Source organism: Lepidochelys kempii, chromosome 14 (genome assembly GCF_965140265.1).
Source record: "Lepidochelys kempii isolate rLepKem1 chromosome 14, rLepKem1.hap2, whole genome shotgun sequence".
In the NCBI taxonomy this organism is placed as follows: Eukaryota; Metazoa; Chordata; order Testudines; family Cheloniidae; genus Lepidochelys; species Lepidochelys kempii.
Window position 1 is genome coordinate 26,304,099 of NC_133269.1, and position 19,719 is coordinate 26,323,817.

A 19,719-nucleotide genomic window follows, 5' to 3' on the forward strand; every position below is an offset into this window, starting at 1 on the left:
GGGCCTGATTTCTCAGATAACCCCTGTTCTTTTCTCTGTATGACATGCAGTCAAAATCGTCCAGCGACAGCAAGAACCGCCACAAAAAGCCCAAGGACGCCAAGCCGAAGGTGAAGAAGCTGAAATATCACCAGTACATTCCGCCTGACCAGAAAGCGGAGAAGTCTCCTCCGCCCATGGACTCAGCCTATGCTAGGCTCCTGCAACAGCAGCAGCTCTTCCTGCAGCTACAAATCCTCAGTCAGCAGCATCAGCAGCACTTCAGCTACCCGGGACTCCCCCAAGCACAGCACAAGTGAGTCAGCAGCCTGTGAAGAACAATGTCTGCACAGTAGACTGCGACTTAGATGTTTTGGGGGGCTTTCTAGGCTCTCCTGCAGGTCCCTCCTCGATGCTTATGTGCCTGTTGGTGCAGCATAGCAGGGATCTGGAAGCACAGTTTGAAAATGTTGCGCTGGTCACATCCAAAGCGTTATTCTGATTGGGCAGATGGAGGGATGACAGCCACATAAAGCCTCCTTTGATCCCCCTGAAAATGGACAAGGAAAGATAAGCCTCCTCAGTCCTCTCTCTGCAGCCCCATGAACTCTGCAGGCTCTTGCTGCACTCCTTCCTGGGGCTCCCCATGCCCTGCTATAGTGTCTCCAATGTTCTTTACAATCACCTCTAGATGGAGCATTATATACTGGGACCTTGGGGCACCCCTCTAAAGTGAAGAAGAAAGCAGCTATGATGTAGAAGTTAAATCATATTTTAGATGGGCAGAGGCTGTTCTCTGGTCATCCTTCCATAAGTAAGTCCCGTTTTCTATTAGTAAATGTGGCAAAAACTGGACACTGTTACCAAAAACCTCTCCTTTGTAATTTCAGGCAACCAAGTGAGCAAATGATCAAAAGTTCAAACTCTTCCTCAACTCCAGTCACCAACATGCCCCTTTCCCCAGTGAAAACCACTTTTTCCGGACAGACCTGTGTTTCTTCTATCAAACCAGGCCCTCTCCCTTCCAACCTGGATGATCTGAAAGTGAGTGCAAACCTCCCATTAGTCATTCGTTAACAGTAATAGTATCTAGCAACACCGTACCTTACAATGAAAATGCTTTGAAGTCTATCAGGCATCCCAAGGTAACAGTGATGAGCTGGTTGGAACCTGAACTTGCATGTTATAGAGCAAGCGAATGCAGCAAAATATACAAGGCATGGAGAAAAGCTAAGTGCCTTTATGTTTCACAAAGTGCTTGGCTTTGTCCTGAGACAAATGATGCAGTGGTACTAGAGACCATGCTATTGCTGCTGTGCAGGAATCTCCGAATTGCCATCAGATTGAGGCAGGTGGTCAGAGCTGTGCCAAATGTTTGCAGGAGAACCCAAAGTGGTAATTCCTTGAGGAGCTGTCTGTGGGGAACAAATCCAGGAACTTATGATTTGAAAAGCATGAGCTTTTACTGCCTGAACTTAAGGACTAGTCCTGTAGCTAGAAGCTGTTACTGAGTCACTAACTCTTATATAGACCAGCCCCAGAGGGGAAAAGGTAGGGAATAAAGACTCACGCTAGATTGATAAAAACAACAAGGAGTCCGGTGGCACCTTAAAGACTAACAGATTTATTTGGGCATAAGCTTTCGTGGGTAAAAAACCCACTTCTTCAGATGCATGGAGTGAAAATTACAGATACAGGCATAAATATTTTAATTGATGTGGGTCATTTACACACACAATTCTTTCAGGTTTTGCTACTTAAACTCAAACATGATTAAAGTCCCAGACCAGTCTCTTGTGGAATCAGGATGTGTAAAATAATCCGTATTATTCAGAGACATGAATAAGGATTAGCAAGTGGAGCATGTGTGTAATGAAGCCCTGGCTGAGTCATCTGGGAAGCCTGAACCTGAGCCATATGGATCTAAAAGCATGAGCTTCTGTTAGCTAGCTGGCCTGTTAGCTCATGACCAGTAGCAGACTCACAAACCTCTATAGGAGGGCCAGCTGCTAGCAGGGACACCAAGCCCCACTGTGTCAGCCTGCGTTCCATGAGAATTACCTCCCTAGGAGCACTGCTATCCACATTACCCATTCACAGCTCCAGCTCTCCATTTATAGCAGCTCTGGCTGCTGAAAGGAGGAATGTATTTCCTCTGCTGGGACACAATGAGGCTGTTAGGCTGTATATGGTGCTTCTAGTGACTGTGAGTAACAGTGAGGGGTGGGGCTCGGTCCCATCAGGCAGGAGGCCAGGAGAACTCTCACTGCTGGAAATATCCACAGCAGGGTATTTCCCCACAAGTGTGTAAGGAGTATGACAGTGAGGGGAGGTGCTGGAAGTGACTGTCACTAAATGGCTGGCTCTGCTTCTAGGTGTCAGAACTGAGGCAGCAGCTCCGAATAAGAGGCCTCCCTGTATCCGGTACGAAAACGGCACTGATGGAGCGTCTGCGGCCCTTCCAGGACTGCAGTGGCAGTGTGGTGCCAAACTTCAATGAAATAACAACGGTCACCTTTCCAGTCACCCCAACAAACACGCTGTCAAGCTACCAGTCACAGCCCTCGGCCAGCATGCTATCCAGCAGCTTCTATCAGTTTGGCAGCACCAGCTCCTCCCCACCCATCTCCCCAGCATCCTCTGACCTTTCCGTCAGTGGCTCCTTACCAGACACATTCAACGATGGACCAATAACTTCTCCACAGTTTGGTCTCCAACCATCCCCTGTGCATGGCAGTGCTGAAGAAAGCCTAATGGGCAGCATGAATGGAGGGAGCATCCAGCTGGAACTGGAAGGGATCAACACAGAGAAAGACAAGATGCTGGTGGAAAAACAGAAGGTCATCAATGAACTGACGTGGAAGCTGCAACAAGAGCAGAGACAGGTGGAAGAGCTGCGGATGCAACTCCAGAAGCGAAAAAGGAACAATGACCTGGAGGAGAAGCAGCCACCCACCCAGCATTTCTTCGGTGTTCCTATCAAGCAAGAAAACACAGTATCCAGCTGTCCATTCTCATCAAAACAAACTGCCTTGAAAGCCCAAGCGAACAGCTTGGATAAACTAAGTAACTGTGGGACACCGCAACTGCCTCACATTGTAAACAGTCTTTGCATGGAGTCAGCAGGCAAGAGCACCATCACCTCCTCCACGTTTCTAAGCCCACAGTGCTCTCCACAGCATTCTCCACTTGGGACTGCAAAGAGCCCACAGCATATCAGTCTGCCACCATCCCCTAACAGCCATTACCTTCTCTCTGTGTCCCCTGGCTCTCAGGGAGAAGGGCGCAGTGTTTCCCCACAGGCCAGCAATCGACTTCGCCCAGCAGCGGTAAGTGGGGAATGCACAAGGCTAATGCCATTCTGTCCTATCTCAATGGAGATTGCACTGGTATTAAAGGTTGCTTTGGGGGTTGTTTATCCAAATCTCTCTGGCCTGGGAATGAGGTTGGGCACAGGCCATTCCATGAGCTCTCCAATGTGCGCTGACTCTGACAACCCTGGAACACCAGAGGAACAGCCTGTCCTGCAGCACTTCCACATCCTTGCTCCCTGTCCTGCCTGGAAGCAGGACGTGCAGCTGCCCTTAAAATGTATCACTCGGCAGCTTCGTCTCTGGCAGAATCGTAAACTGGCCCATGTGAGCACAACAGGGCCGCACAAAACAGCAGGTTTTCCCATACAGCTCGGGCACTCACAGAACAGTCTTTGGCTTGCAGCATGGGAGCCCAGGCTTAAAGCGCATGCGCAAATGGGAGTTCTCCAGGCAGAGCCAAGGGTTCTATCCCAGGAGCAAACAGGGCTAGCATGCTCAAAGTAGGGCAGTAGTGAGTGGAGTAGCGTCTGCTCCGTCTCCCCTCACCAAGCTGTAGGCTGCATCTTTGTGACTCTACACAAAGCAGTGCCACAGGTCAGGAGTCCCGTGTGCTCCTCTCCAGCCTGGGCCACCTGGCCTACTGACTTCCTTGGCACCCAGGAAGAGAGCAGCAGGAGTGCCAGGGAGAGCTCATCACCCAAGAGCGTGGGTGTGCTGCATAGGGTGTGCCCAGACACAGCCAGTGCTCCATGCAAGCTGCCTCCACCACACAGGCTGAGGTCAGAGTAGCTGGAAGGGCCAAATCCTGAGCACATGCAGTGACCAGCTCCAGTGAGTTTGCCAAGACCCTGTGACACTGGATGTGTTCACAGAGCTGCTCACAATCGAGGGACAGTTAGGAACAAAATGACAGGAGCAACATGGGCAGGAGCAGTACAGCACAGGAAGAGGAGGGCAGCTCTGGGAATCCGGGGGCACAGGTAGTACAGTTGCTTCGGGGGTTGCTTACCCAAATCCAGGGGGCCCTAAGCGGGAATATTTTGGGAGGCCACCCGCATAACACATACTAAAAAAGCAAATAGGGAGGCCCTTGAGCTGCTTGGGGCCCTAAGCAATTGCTTAGTCTACTTATACCCAGCGCCGGCTCTGTCAGGGGAGACTGCACACCACTGCTGACCTCCAGGGATCAGAAACCATGAGTCAGCCCCAATCCCTGAGCTGTTCACAGTGTTGATGCTGTGTATTTGGTTTGTCGTGTGTTGGTGCTCCCCTGCTATTCCCGGGGGGGGGGGGGACAATCAGTGCTGCCAGTGCCCCCAGTTGGGCCCTGCTGCAGGAGCTCTCACCCTACACTGCCCGTCCCTGCCCAGCAATGAATGCTGTCCCCGCGACAGCCCCAACCCAGACTTCAGCCCCTCTCTGCTCCTCCTTTGGGTCTTGCCCCTTCCAGGCTTGGGGGCTGCACAGGGTCCCCTCTCCCTGTTCCAGGCTAGGGAGCTCCAGGTGCCCCTCATCCCCCTCTGCCCTGACCCAGGCGGGAGCTGCAAAGCGGAGGGAGGGGAAGAGGAACCCTCCCTTCTCTGTTGCTCACAGGGAGAGAGGCAGGAGGGGGCGGGGCCACCCGGAGCAGCTGGGTTCTTTATCTCGCCCTCCCTTCCTGTGAGAATGGCTCTGGCTGTTGAGGGGAGAGGGAGGGGGAGCTCTGCCTGCAGCAGATCTGATTGGTTGCTCACCCCCAGAAGGTGGGCTCACCACAGATGGCTCCCGTACCAGCCAATCCTGTAACAGCAAAAACATTGCAAGAGCTGGGGGTGCTGTGGGAGTGACACGGGGAAGGGGGGCACTGTGTGTGTGACAGGTGGGGGAGGGCCACTCTGGGGGCGATGGGAAGGGATGCACTGTGGGGGTGACACAGGGCAGGGGGTGCTGAGGAGTGACGCTGGTGGGAGGGCCATTGTGGGGGTAACGCTGGCAGGGTAGGGGGCCTGTGGGGGTGACAGGTGGGGAGGAGGAAGCTGTGGGGGGTGACAAACCCAGGGAAGGGGACCCTGTGGGGGTGACAGGCAGGGGGGAGGGGGCTCTCCGTGAACCCCCCCGTTCAGGGAGGCTAGCCCCCTGTCCTGCCCCATCCTCCCAAGGCCCCTCACTCTTGCCCACCACAGCCAGAGGAGCCCCAAGACACCCACTGTGGCCGGAGGAGCCCCAGATGGTTGGCCTGCCCTTCCCCGAGAGCTGACCTGCCCACCTGAGCCACCGCAAGTCCCTGCCCATCTGCCCAAACTGCCGTGAATGCTCTGCCTGAGCCACCCCAAGTCCTGGACAGCCAGAGGAGCTCTGAGCCCTGCTGCGTCCTGGCCCCAGGGCCGTGGCAGGAAGCATTAGCGGAGGCTTAGCCTCCCCCAGCCTCCATTACACGCCACCCATGAGGCCCCTTTGAGGGTGACAGGCAGGGGAGGGGGAAGTTGTGGGGGTGACACAGCCAGGGAGAGGGGGCCCTGTGGCGGTGGCACAAGCAGGGTGAGGGTGCGCTGTGGGGGTGACTTAGCCAGGGAGGGGGTACTCTGGGGGTGACAGGCAGGGAGGAGAGGGTGCCCCAGAGGTGACACCGGCAGGGGGAGGGGGCGTTCTGGGGTGACAGGGAGGGAAGACTGGAGGATGACTCTGGGAGCAGGGCACTGTGAGTGACGGGCAGTGGGAGGGAGAAACTATGCAGGTTGCAAAGGGAGCAGGAGACTGTAGTGGGGTGACACAGGGCACAGGAGGGGGCAGTAATTTAGGTGGTGGCACAAGCAGTGGGAGCTGGATACTGGAGGGGTGACACAGGCCATGGGAGTGGGGTAATATAGGAGGTGACACAGGCAGCAGGATCAGGGCAATATTGTGGGGTGTCACAGGGAGCAGGGTTGTACTGTGGAGAGCAACAGAGTTGCAGCCAGGGAGCAGGTGTAATTATTGGGTTCCTCTGAACCCAAAACTCCTAGGGTGCCAGTAGCCTTCAGCAGCTAGGCCTTGTAGCCCAGCCTTGGAGGGTCCCATACCCACTCAGGCATGTGGCTAAGGGAAAGGGTTTTACTAGGATGGCAGGGAAGGGGCGAAGGTGCAAATACCCAGGTACAGAGGCTTAAACTGTTACAGTTCAAACTGAGCAATAGCAGTATGTGAATGGGGCTTTTAAAGCCTCGTGCCTGGGGTGCCCTCTCCATCCAGTCTCTATTCCAGCAAATAAGCATTTGAGGGTTACCAAGCCAGGCTTCGTTCGTGACTCTCATAGGGCCACTCTGCACTGGCTCCCTGGCCAGCTTCTGTCGCTCCAGATAAGGCACACACAGACCTGCACCCAGCTGTGATGTCCAGCAGGCACAGCCAGTTTCACAAACAGCTCTGTCCCCTTGCCTGGCCTGGGGGAGGGTATGTGCCATGGGGCGTTGTAGGCCTCGTCCTTGTAGCTCCATTGCACAGGATTGTACCACAGGGAGCAGCGGGGGGAATGGCACAGGGAGCCGGGTTGTACCCTGGGGAGCAGCAGGATCATGGCACAGGGGGCTTGGTCGTACCCTGGGGAGCAGCAGAGTCATGGCACAGGGGCCAGGTTATACCCTGGGGAGCAGCAGGGTCATGGCACAGGGGGCCAGGTTATACCCTGGGGAGCAGCAGGGGGAATGGCACAGGGGGCCGGGTTATACCCTGGGGAGCAGCAGGGGGAATGGCACAGGGGGCCGGGTTGTACCATGGGGAACAGCAGGATCATGGCACAGGGGGCCGGGTTTTACCCTGGGGAGCAGCAGCGGGAATGGCACAGGGGGCCAGGTCGTACCCTGGGGAGCAGCAGGGGGGAATGGCACAGGGGGCTGGGTCATACCCTGGGGAGCAGCAGGGGGAATGGCACAGGGAGCCGGTTGTGCCCTGGGGAGCAGCAGAGGGAATGGCACAGGGGGCTGGGTCGTACTCTAGGGAGCAGCAGGGGGAATGGCACAGGGGGCCGGGTCGTACCCTGGGGAGCAGCAGGGGGAATGGCACAGGGGGCTGGGTCATACCCTGGGGAGCAGGAGGCTCATGGCACAGGGAGCCAGGTCGTACCCTGGGGAGCATGAGGGTCATGGCACAGGGAGCAGGGGCACAATGTCATCATTTTAATTTCCAAAGTGGCCTCTAATCATCGCCTTTATTTCAGGGTCTCTTGTGTTTGCACTCAGGTCAACTCTGCATGCCCAGCTGTGTGTGTGAATTAGGAGTGTCTGACTCTCCTGAATTGCATGTGCAGGTGTCAGCGTTTGGGAGCATGGAACATTTGCAAGCCCAAAATTTCTGATTGACACCATTTGGCAGGGTAGGTGGAGAGAGGCTGGGGCTGCATATCGGGTGCCGTGGGGGACACCTCACCCTACCTCTGCAGTTCCAGTCTCTGGCCACATTCTCCTCACGTGGCTAAAAATCAGACACCATAACCCAGGCCCACCTATAAACAATATAACCAGGGCAGCTCTTCTGTCTTCTCAGCTCCCTGTCCCACAGCAACCCCCTCCTCTGCCCTGATGTGAGCGAGGCCATTGGGAAGGTTCTGAGCCTAACTGTGCTTGGCGTGAGTCCTTCCCAGCTGGGGCTGCCTCTCAGATCTCCAACTGGGAAGTCACACTAGTGCCGGGGGTCCTCACCTGAGGAGGGCGTGTATGACAGAGCAGCATTAATGACCTGTGCTCTCTGTGAGATGGATCTGAGCCATTCCTCTTGGTTCCCATTCGGGGTGTTGATGGGTCACTGAGAATCCTGGTGAAGAAGGAGCTCCAGCTGCTGCTGCTGGGATATGTGTGCATCACTCCCACACTAATCAACACTCCCAGAAATAACACTGCCTGCCACAGTCATGCTGCACCTTGCCATGATAACACCATGGGAACAGGGGAGACAGAGCCAGCCAGCAGGGACAGAGCAGTCTTGGAGCAAAGTAGAAGGAAAGGGAAAGGAATTTGTTATCTGCAGGGAGGAGGTTGGTAGCTAATCTTTTCACAGATTCATAGACTTTAAGGCCGGAAGGGACCGTTCTGATGTTGTCTGGCCTGCTGCATAACAGGCTGCATGCAGAATGCTACTCAGTCACATTCATTGGCAAGAACCCAGAACAAAATGAGCAGGTGTTCTAGCAAGTTTCCCTCAGAACCTCTACCAAGAAACTCATCTTTGAGTTGCAAGATTCCTGCTAGGCCAGTGTGTGAGCCCCTTCTAAGAAGAAGACACCACTGGTTCTGTAAATGCTCTGCGTCTGTTTTCTGAAGTGGTGAAATGGGTGGGATTAGAAAAACTGCAGGATAAAACCTGTGCAACTCATTCCCTTGTGGCTTAATCCGGCCTCACAGTATTCTTCTCACCACTTACTTAGGGCGAGTAATTGGGACATTTAAAACAGAAGCAGTTTTTCCACGAACATCAGAAGTGAAGGGCAGGAGATTTCAGGCTGAGGGGGATCTAGTATGACAGTTTTGCAAGGATGCCCTAACCCATGTAAACCAGATCTTCAGAGAAGGTCCAGAGAATTGACCCACTGTGCCTCTAGAGACCCTTTGACAAGGGGCAGTAGAGATGAGTGCTGGGGTTACTGCATTTCCTAGCTGGAGCATTGTCCAGTGATTCAGACAATTGAGTCATACAGTGGAATTCGGGTTGGGTGTCAACAAACAAGCATTGCACTGATTAGCATAAGACCTGGTCAGGATCAGCTAGGGCTGCTGTAAGAAGGGAGATAAGGCCAGAAGAGGTGGGTTCATGCACCAGTAACGCGGTATCTTTGGGACCTTGCTGTCTATGTTTGGCCAATATTTTTCACCAGCATATTATTTTGCCTGGTTTTGCTCTTCCTCTTGTTCTGGTGTAGGAATGTTCAGAACTGAGCTGAACAGAGGTGCTGAAAGACAAACTGCTCAGGGTCACCTCATGTTAAAATGCACAGGAACTGTGCATACAGACAGACCTGAATGATTTCCTCATAGCTAGGGGAACTCATAACTAGTCTCCTGAATCCATCTGTCCTGTCCCTAGGCTTGATTCTTCCCTCACTTAGTCTGGTTTGGCCCTGGTGTAATACCATTGACTCCAGTGGAGTTACTTCTGGTTTACACTGGGGTGAGAGGCGGCTTGGGCCCCAAATAAAGGTAGCAAGAAAGGCAGAGAGGAGCATAACCTTTTGCCTGTGGATTGATTACATTTCCCTATATTTCCCCCACGCAGATGACTACGCAGGCAGGTCAAAAGTTTTCTATTCCATCCCCAAGTTTTTGTAAGTCAAGCCCAGCCCTCTCGGAGGTAAAGCAGCCTCCATCCTATGCGGATGCAGTGAAGCAGGTAACTGCATGGTTTTTATTTTCTACAGGAATAGGTTTTACCATTTTGATCTTGTTTTATTTTGATTGAGTTTTATGGAAGTAGCAGCTGTGGCGATTACAGCACATCGCCTGGTCTGTGAGTGAAGCAGGCACATTGGATGTGTACGAGAAATAGCTTGAACTGACATTTTAGGCCTAAGTGCACAAAAGGCATTAGGTGCCTAGAAGATCACTGTGATCCACAAAGCCTGAGTTGGGTGCCCAGGCTCCCTGTCCATTGAATGGGAAGAGTGAGGCACCTTAGACTGCAATCCACAAAAGCCAGCACACTAGGCATGAGCTAGCCAACGGGAGAGGCCAGTGACAGGGGTACATGGTCAGAGGTAGGTGCAAATGCTCTCTTGGCACTCAGTGCCTGTGCTGTCAGCAAGAATCCCAGAGGGAAGGAGAACAATGATAACCCAGAACTGTCAGCCTAGCGGTTAGGGGTCTTACCAGGGATGTGGAAAGCTTTCCCCACCCCGGTTCAAGTCCTACTGCTACCTGAAGGGGGTATTCTTTTGTGTGAGCTCACCTGAGGCCCCGGCCGGTAGAGGTGGGTAGCCTCTGAGTGTGCCTGTCAGACAGGGTCCCGCATGTGACTTAGGCGGCCAAGCACCGCTCTTCCCCCAGTTTGTGAATTTGCTCCGGGGCGTAGGTGGGATGCCCACAGGGGGCCAGGTTCACATGCCCAGCGGCAGGAACACAGGCACTAGGGAACATTTACTGCAAACTATTAGGCGCTGAGTAACCCTAGGCACCTATGGGAGCAGCTGGAGTTTTGTGCATTACAGTGCTCCAGAAACTGGGCCTTAGCTGCCTAACCCCTGTTGTGCATGCAGGCGTTAGCTGCTAAACAATTGTCTCAGTGTGACAGAAAAGCATCAGACTTGATTTGACTTGAATACTGTGCTGGTGAAGGTGCTAGGCTGACAGCTCTGCAGACTGATGCCCTGGTCAAGCAGAGCAGAAGGGGCTAGTGATACGGAGAGCTCCAGTTTTTGGTGCCCAAGTTGAGACACCTCAAATGGATGTGAGCTCCAAGCGGGTGGGGGCGCTCAACACTGTTTGGAAACTTGGCCCCTTTGAAGTGTCCCAACTTGGGCACACCAAATCACTAGTCACTTTGGAAAATCTTGGCTCCTGTAGTTAGACCCAGAGCAAGTACAAGTTTGGCCTGCTCTGCCCCCTGCAAGAGTGCCTCAGCCTTGTGCCTGAGGTGGCGGGGGTAGCTCAGTCTCCGTAGTCCGTTTCATCCCTGGCATCTCATGAGACTGCAATCAGGGTGCCACTTAGTGCCAGCTGTGATGATGGATAGTAGTTCCATTGGTAACTAGACTGAGACCACCAAACTCATCCTACGTGGGCCATTGGATAGCACTAAGTATTGGCATATAATGGCTGGGGGACAAGGAGTCATTTTGTATTTAAATCAAAGGAAACAACAAGGAAAGTGCATTTCATCAGCAAGGCTCAGCTGGACAGCAGGGGGATGAGGGCATGGGGGAGCAGGCATCTTCTGGGGCAAGCACTGAGTGTGCTGGGCACAAGAGTCCCAAGGAGACTGTGTGCACCCAACTTGGTCCTCAGGCTCCTGAAGCCCAGCTGCAAAGCAGAGGCTGATTTAAATGGTTGTAATAGATGGCTGTGCAGCGACTATGGAGCCTATGAGCTCAGTTCTACCTGCAGGGAGGGGACAGAGACCAGCTCATTGCTCACTAGCCACAGCAAATTAGGAAATCGGGAGCCAAGCACATCCACACTGCATGGAGAGTCCTCTTGGTCCCAGGGATTCCCTTTGTCTTCCCCGTCTCTGGATGCCAATCCCGGTCACACGTTGGGGTTTCAGCATACTCTTCAGCATAGCATGGGATCTCACCTTTCCAGCACTCTAGGACTAGCAAAGCTGCATCTTGTGCTCTGGCCCCTGGCCTGAGAAACCGCTTCTAACCCCCTGCTCTCCTCTTGTGGTGTTTTGCTGCAGCAGATGACTCGAAGTCAGCAAATGGACGAGCTCCTGGATGTGCTGATTGAGAGTGGAGGTAGGCAGAGATTTGATACCTTACGCACAGTGCCCTTGCTGGAAAAGCATGCTCAGCGCCGTGGTCACCGTGAGAGCCCCATTGGAGCAGCCTCTTTGAGGCTGACATCTTGCATTGGCTTTCCCTGAGGAAGGAATGGCTGAGGCTGGTTTTAAAGCTTTGTTTTCCATTACACAAGTGGAGCAGTGCTTTGGAGGCACCCTGCACATGTCCACCACTGCTGGGGAGCTTTGCTTTTAACAAATCCTCATGTACATTACTGTAACCACTTTCCTGTGGAGAGCTTGTCCTGTGGTTATCAGCCATACCCATTCTCTAGAGAGAGAGCACCGCCCACGCCCGTTCCCTAGAGAAAGAGCACCGCCCACGCCCATTCCCTAGAGAGAGAGCACCGCCCACGCCCATTCCCTAGAGAGAGAGCACCGCCCACGCCCATTCCCTAGAGAGAGAGCACCGCCCGCGCCCATTCCCTAGAGAGAGAGCACCGCCCACGCCCATTCTCTAGAGAGAGAGCACCGCCCGCGCCCGTTCCCTAGAGAGAGAGAGCACCGCCCACGCCCGTTCTCTAGAGAGCACGACCCACGCCCGTTCCCTAAAGAGAGAGCACCGCCCGCATCCATTCCTAGAGAGAGAGCACCGCCCGCACCCGTTCCCTAGAGAGAGAGCACCGCCTGCGCCCGTTCCCTAGAGAGAGAGCACCACCCACACCCATTCCCTAGAGAGCACCACCCACGCCTGTTCCCTAGAGAGAGAGAGCACCGCCCGCATCCGTTCCCTAGAGAGAGAGCACCGCCCGCATCCGTTCCCTAGAGAGAGAGCACCGCCCGCGCCCGTTCCCTAGAGAGAGAGCACCGCCCGTGACCGTTCCCCAGAGAGAGAGCACCGCCCGCACCCGTTCCCTAGAGAGAGAGCACCGCCCGTGACCGTTCCCTAGAGAGAGAGCACCGCCCGCACCCGTTCCCTAGAGAGAGAGCACCGCCCGCGCCCGTTCCCTAGAGAGAGAGCACTGCCCGCGCCCGTTCCCTACAGAGAGATCACCGCCCTTGTCCATTCCCTAGAGAGAGAGCGACGCCTGTGCCCGTTCCCTTGAGAGAGAGCACCACCCACGCCTGTTCCCTAGAGAGCACCACCCACGCCTGTTCCCTAGAGAGAGAGCACCGCCCACATCCGTTCCCTAGAGAGAGAGAGCACCGCCCACGCCCGTTCCCTAGAGAGAGAGAGCACCGCCCGCGCCCGTTCCCTCGAGAGAGAGAACACCGCCCGCGCCCGTTCCCTCGAGAGAGAGAACACCGCCCGCGCCCGTTCCCTCGAGAGAGAGAGAGAACACCGCCCGCGCCCGTTCCCTCGAGAGAGAGAGAGAACACCGCCCGCGCCCGTTCCCTCGAGAGAGAGAACACCGCCCGCGCCCGTTCCCTCGAGAGAGAGAGAGAACACCGCCCGCGCCCGTTCCCTCGAGAGAGAGAGAGAACACCGCCCGCGCCCGTTCCCTCGAGAGAGAGAGAGAACACCGCCCGCGCCCGTTCCCTCGAGAGAGAGAGAACACCGCCCGCGCCCGTTCCCTCGAGAGAGAGAGAGCACCGCCCGCGCCCGTTCCCTCGAGAGAGAGCACCGCCCGCGCCCGTTCCCTCGAGAGAGAGAGAGCACCGCCCGCGCCCGTTCCCTCGAGAGAGAGAGAGAGCACCGCCCGCGCCCGTTCCCTCGAGAGAGAGAGAGAGCACCGCCCGCGCCCGTTCCCTCGAGAGAGAGAGAGCACCGCCCGCGCCCGTTCCCTCGAGAGAGAGAGAGCACCGCCCGCGCCCGTTCCCTCGAGAGAGAGAGAGCACCGCCCGCGCCCGTTCCCTCGAGAGAGAGAGAGCACCGCCCGCGCCCGTTCCCTCGAGAGAGAGAGAGCACCGCCCGCGCCCGTTCCCTCGAGAGAGAGAGAGCACCGCCCGCGCCCGTTCCCTCGAGAGAGAGAGAGCACCGCCCGCGCCCGTTCCCTCGAGAGAGAGCACCGCCCGCGCCCGTTCCCTAGAGAGAAAGCACCGCCCGCGCCCGTTCCCTAGAGAGAAAGCACCGCCCGCGCCCGTTCCCTAGAGAGAGAGCACCGCCCGCGCCCGTTCCCTAGAGAGAGAGCACCGCCCGCGCCCGTTCCCTAGAGAGAGAGCACCGCCCGCGCCCGTTCCCTAGAGAGAGAGCACTGCCTGTGACCGTTCCCTAGAGAGAGAGCACCGCCTGCGCCCGTTCCCTAGAGAGAGAGCACCGCCCACGCCCGTTCCCTAGAGAGAGAGCACCGCCCACGCCCGTTCCCTAGAGACAGAGCACTGCCTGTGACCGTTCCCTAGCGAGAGAGCACCGCCCGCGCCCGTTCCCTAGAGAGCTCTGTCTGTGCCCATTCCCCACAGAGAACAATGATCCTGTGATGCTTTCTCAGGGGGACCCAGAGCTGTTAGTCACTGTGTGACCCCTCTGCTCCAGCTAGAGACAGATTTGCTGGTGCTAAGTTGCTACCCATGCCAAACAAAGTTCTCGGGGCTCTGTCAGCCCTTACTTTGCCTTACAGGTAACACTTGTGCACTGCAGTTCCTGAGCCCCCTCAGAAACCATTCCCCTGGAGCACCCAGCCCCTGCCATTGGCGACTCACAGAAATTATCTTGCTATCTCCAACTAAGAATTCACGCTTTGCTTAGTATTACAGCCCAGAGGTCTTCATATGATCTAACAGAGAGGTTTATTAAGAAAGATTGAGATTTCAATGATATAAAGAAGGGTAATGAACCCAGAAATGGTTACAAATAAAACAGAGTGTAACACACTTCTAAGAGACAAACATAACTTTAGCAGGTGAAAATCTTGGTCTCAGATAAGCAGCTTACCTAAAGCAACCTCTCAGCATCACCAGCCACCAGGGCCAGGATCCAGCTTTCATGGATACAAAAAGTGCTGTCCTATTTGCTCAACAAAGGGGGACACCCTTCTTACAGTCCAGTAAGCCTTGGCACTGTATCCTTTGGAAGTGTGCCCCCGGATAAAGGTCTTCTCCTCTGCTGTTTCCTCTCCCGGGAGCTGAAGTCATGCAGCTTTCTTAGCCTATTAACATGTTCGTCCCTTTTGCCTCCGATGCAAATGTAATTACCCATTGACTTAGGCTTGCTTTACATCTGAGACCTATGCAGCCAGGTAAAGCAACATTCCTTTGTCTGTGTTGATAACCTCTGTTATCAGCCCTGCCCAGTTACCTAGTGTAAACCTATTTTTAGCACATACATACAACTTCTTGAAGAACACCTGTACAGACATCTCATGATGCTTATGCTGACCAGTAGAATATAAGCTTTCATTTGATACCTCATATGACAGTCTTTAGAGATAAATACTATACCAGCCATGTGCTGGTTACAATGACTCTGTCGGGCCTGGCAGGTATTGCTGACACAGAGCAGTGAACCACTAATGGCTTTTGAGTCACACAGTGCCCATTCCCCACACTCATTTACCACGGCCATGTCTAGGCCAAGCATTGCCTAGGCCCATCCCTTTGGGGAACACTAATTATGCCCCTTGCCCACACATACGAGCTACGAAGATGCATTATCTGCTCTGATGATGGCCTACAGGGCCATTGTCTGTACCCTGTCCATATGCCAGTGCCTATTGAGAAAGCATCATTGATGCTTACCTGTCAGTTGGCTTCCATACTAGGTAATCAAACTTTAAAAGCATCTCCTGTCACTCGCTCCTTAGATGGGTTGGCTCCGTGTTCTCGGGCATTGCTGATTATAGCGTTCCATGAGTAGGCCTTGTGGTGACTTTGGAAGCTGAGCAGTTGAGGGCTGGTACTAGCAGAGCCCTGTATGACATGGACAAACCAGGCCATTCTGGGGTGATTTGACAAGAAAGCCAAGGACCCAGGTGTCCTATTTACAAAGGGTCAGAGCAACATTCTGATCCTGAGTCACCCCGAGCCTGAGAGTCAGTTGGACCATCCACTCAGTGCCGCACTTTCCCCACATACCCTGGGCTGGCTCTCCTTTCACCAGTGAGACCATGCTGATCCATGTCAGTAGCAACAGTCCCAGTGCACTCTCTGTCCCCACACGGCCGAGAGCTAACTGGGTCTCTTAGCAGAGGGTTGTTGCAAGGAGGCAGTTGAAGGAGGACAGTGTGATGCTTTTTCAGATGTCTCTGGGGAACTCCTCCCATGCACAGCGGCATGTATTGGAAAATCAAACTCATGGGCAGTGTAGGCTGGCATCCTTGGCGGCAGCATGACTGCAGATAAGAGGATAAATAGTACAGGGCTAAGCCAGGAAGAGCCTTGCAACTGAAGACGGGCAGTTTGTGTTTGATAAGCTGGAGAAAAGGGAGCTGGTGGATGGATGTGAAGTGTGTGGGGGGGGTAAATGGTGCAGGGAGGAAGGAGGTCTTGTTGGAAGATGTCCGTTTTTGCACTGATAAGGTTGGGGGAACCCTGAGAGGAACAAAACGGTGGGGTAGGCTCTGAGGGAAAGCAGGTAGTCAAAGCATGTGGCCAGTGCAGATGGCTCAGGCTGTTACATGGTGTGGGTCTAATCTCTCCATTTCCTTTTGCAAACAGAAATGCCAGCCATTGCCAAAGAAGATCGTTCCTGCCTCCAAAAAGTACCTCAGATAACGGTGTCTTCAGGGAACACCAGCACTTCATTTCCAAAGGCCTCTGCTCCGTTTGAACATGTTTCCTCAGCCCAACTCTCATTTGACCACTGCACAGGCAGCAATGACACTCACCTTGAAGTCTTATTAAATTCCCAGAGTCCCCTGGGAAAGGTCAGCGAGATCCCCCTCCTGAAAATGGGCGGTGAGGAGTCTCACTTTGAAGGGCTGATGGATGGGTTTTCCAGCAAAGTTGCAGATGAACTTCTGACATCTCAGGAGATTCCTCTCTCGCCCATGGAGACCCAGCTGTCACCCTCCTCTGGTGAAGGCTCCGGTTTACAAATGAGTTTCACTGAATCGCCCTGGGAAACGATGGAATGGCTGGATCTTACCCCACCTAGCTCAGCCACTGGCTTTGGCTCTTTCACCACCACCGGGCCCAGCCTCTTCAATATAGATTTCCTAGATGTTACTGATCTCAGCTTAAACACCACCATGGACCTTCACTTACAGCAGTGGTGAAAGGTGGGGGCACTACAGATGGGAATGTACAGCAAAAGCAGCCAACCACAAGTCCTTTCATTAAACAACAGAACCAACAGGAACTGAGTTCTGGCCCAAAGGGCTAATGTGCGAACCAGTCAGGGGAAACTGGATTTTTCCCAATACATAATTCCTGTCCTTTTTCAGTGACTAAGAATTGTCAGCATAATGACGCTGAGCCTTTATGTTTCACACCTATGTGGCTATTGATGCCTTTTAAAAATTAGACTTCTCTAAAACATTTTTTTATACTTTTTCAGTTTTAGCAGCCATTCACATGAGAACTGGAGTAGCTCGTGACATATTGTGTGGAAAAGAGACCTCACCTGGGAGGAAGCATGAAAGCATCCAGAACAGGGTCCAAGGCATTGCTACCGAAAGCTGCCTCATCTCCTTTAAGAAATACTGCACGGCACATCTTAGCCATGGAGAAAGGCCCAGTTTGGTCAGAAGTATTGTGGGTAGCTAGTGCCATGCTGTCTGCCCACCACAGTGACAAAACACACTGCACTGTACAGCCAGGTCCACCTCGCTCTGCTTCCAGTCTCCATTCCAATTAGTCATTGATCAAAAATGGTTTTGAAGCAAAGTCCCCATAGCACAGACAGCTGCTGTCCAGTCAAGGGCAGAGAGTTGTGCCATGTCAGAGATGTGCCAGAACTCATGTGAGCACATCTCATATGGTCACTTTTAGTGAGTGAAAGCCAAGGCGTGTTCCATGCTGCACAGTTACATTTTATAATTTGACCTCAAAGAAGCCCACACCACAGATGTCCTGATACCTGACTCCAGCTGCTCAGGTTGCTCATAGAACTACTGAAAGAACCTGATGCACTGACAGAGCTGTCAATTTCCTACTAATGTGGTATAAGTAACTGGTGTGGTATAAATATGTCTCCAGCAGGGGACAAGGAGTATGTTGAACCAGGAAGTAAACAAACAGAAGCTCTGGGGGGAATCCCTTGCACTTTTCTCTGCAGTATAAGAAACCTGAGGATGAACCTCTCCTGAACCCTGAACTTGCAGGGAACCCTGAGGGTGGGGGAGAGCCACAGAAATTCAATTGCAATAAATAGCCCCCCCTGTGTGTTCCCCAAGAAATGCAATGGGTCAGAACAGGCCCTTAATTGTGGCTGGAGTTTGTGTGACCATCTGCTTGTGCAGTCTATGCTCCCTATGCCAGCCCTCCTCCCTGCCATCCCTCTCCCCTTCGCGCCTCTCTCCCTCCATTTTCTGAGTTTACTGCTGCCCCACCAGTTGCTCTGCTCAGAGCAAGGTCATCCAGAGAACAGCTGTGAATCCACAAGGCTAGAGGAGCTCGTTCTTCCCAGTTCATCAGAGATGGATGCTTTGCTGCAGCACTGGCTGCAGTAGGAAACCACCTGCCTTTCTCCTCTGAATCATGGTGCAATATTGTTCACTGGGGTCCCCGGTGACAAACGGCCATCTTGTCACCGTTTGGCTTCCACCAAAGAATCTGATGTCTACTGTTTTAGGGATGCATCTACGTTTTTAGGAATTACCTGTCAGCTGTTTTGCAAAAGAAAATATTGTTGCTGACAAAGATTGTTAAAATATTTACAGCCCGCGTGTATTTAATATTTGTGTTACTGGAAGGGCAGCACACTGGCCATGCAGTCATTTGGGGAAGAGCCCAGTGCAAAGGGACTGTGGGACAGGGGGACACTCCCATGTGGGCAACTTGCTGAAGATTTGTTGGAGCCTGAGGAGGAGTCTCTGCAACCCTCTTTGGCCTCAGTTGATGAGGTATTATGTTGTTGCATGTTGTATAAAGAACATGTTAGTAGCTTTTTAAAGTCACTATTTAAAGCACCACTTTTCTATTGTACAAATGTTCACCAGACACTGGTAGCTAGAACAATCACAAGTTGCAATTTGTTAAAAGAATTTCTTTTTTTATAAGTGAGCGATTTTAGAAACCATTCCATGGTGAATTTTAATAGCACTTGAATCCAGACTAGTTTAGCTGCTGCACTGCCTAAATGTACAGGGCTTCCCAGGTAGTTTTCTCCTCTCGACAAATGTATTTCCTTATTTAAAGTGATGCTGTCAACTTAAAACTTATAAACAGACACGTTTCCTCAGCTATGTTACCAACAACACCTTCTTTATTAAATACCCTCTTGTCTTGTCACTCTCTCTGCTCTCAGATTGCTGCTTCATTTTGCTCAGCTGGGACAAGGACAGCCACTGAATTCAGTGTTCAGTTTGTGACAGGTTCCCCCCGGGGTGCCACCTGGAACTGAGGTACCACTAAGCCCCTTGACCCACCAGCCTGGGCTCTCTTTCACACTGTGCTGTGGTCACAAGCTGCAAAGCCCTCCAGCCTGCACTTTCATCAGCATTCACACACATAGGGACACACCCAGCTGCAGTTACACGCAGGCTCTCTAACCACCAGCTTCCCAGCCTAGGACCCCAGAGCAATACCATCCTGCCCTGGTCAAATCTGGTCAGTGTATGGGTTTAATATCTGGTCTGCCTCTGCCTCAATGTGAAGAGAACAGTGCACACTTGTGGTAAGCAGAGATTTTCCCCAAGCACTCCAGTCAAAGCTTACTGCTTTGGATTAAAACATAAAATAAGTTTTTAACTACAAAAGATAGATTTTCATAGAATCATAGAATATCAGGGTTGGAAGGGACCTCAGGAGGTCATCTAGTCCAACCCCCTGCTCAAAGCAGGACCAATCCCCAATTAAATCATCCCAGCCATGGCTTTGTCAAGCCTGACCTTAAAAACTTCTAAGGAAGGAGATTCTACCACCTCCCTAGGTAACGCATTCCAGTGTTTCACCCCCTCCTAGTGAAAAAGTTTTTCCTAATATCCAACCTAAACCTCCCCCACTGCAA

At 53.2% G+C, this 19,719-nt stretch overlaps 1 protein-coding gene across 4 annotated transcripts in view; it reads left to right on the plus strand.

Moving 5' to 3' along the window:
- MYOCD (myocardin) overlaps nt 1-19,001 on the plus strand; it is a 471,189-nt gene extending 452,188 nt beyond the window's left edge. For all 4 annotated transcript variants that reach the window (XM_073310471.1, XM_073310473.1, XM_073310474.1 and 1 more), the window contains 6 exons: nt 51-295; nt 870-1,023; nt 2,355-3,308; nt 9,513-9,626; nt 11,631-11,688; nt 16,266-19,001. In XM_073310471.1, the coding sequence (XP_073166572.1) occupies nt 51-295; nt 870-1,023; nt 2,355-3,308; nt 9,513-9,626; nt 11,631-11,688; nt 16,266-16,825 (2,085 nt within the window). In that variant the 3' untranslated portion in view covers nt 16,826-19,001. The remainder of the gene's footprint in view (nt 1-50; nt 296-869; nt 1,024-2,354; nt 3,309-9,512; nt 9,627-11,630; nt 11,689-16,265) is intronic.
- Nucleotides 19,002-19,719: the final 718 nt, after the last annotated feature.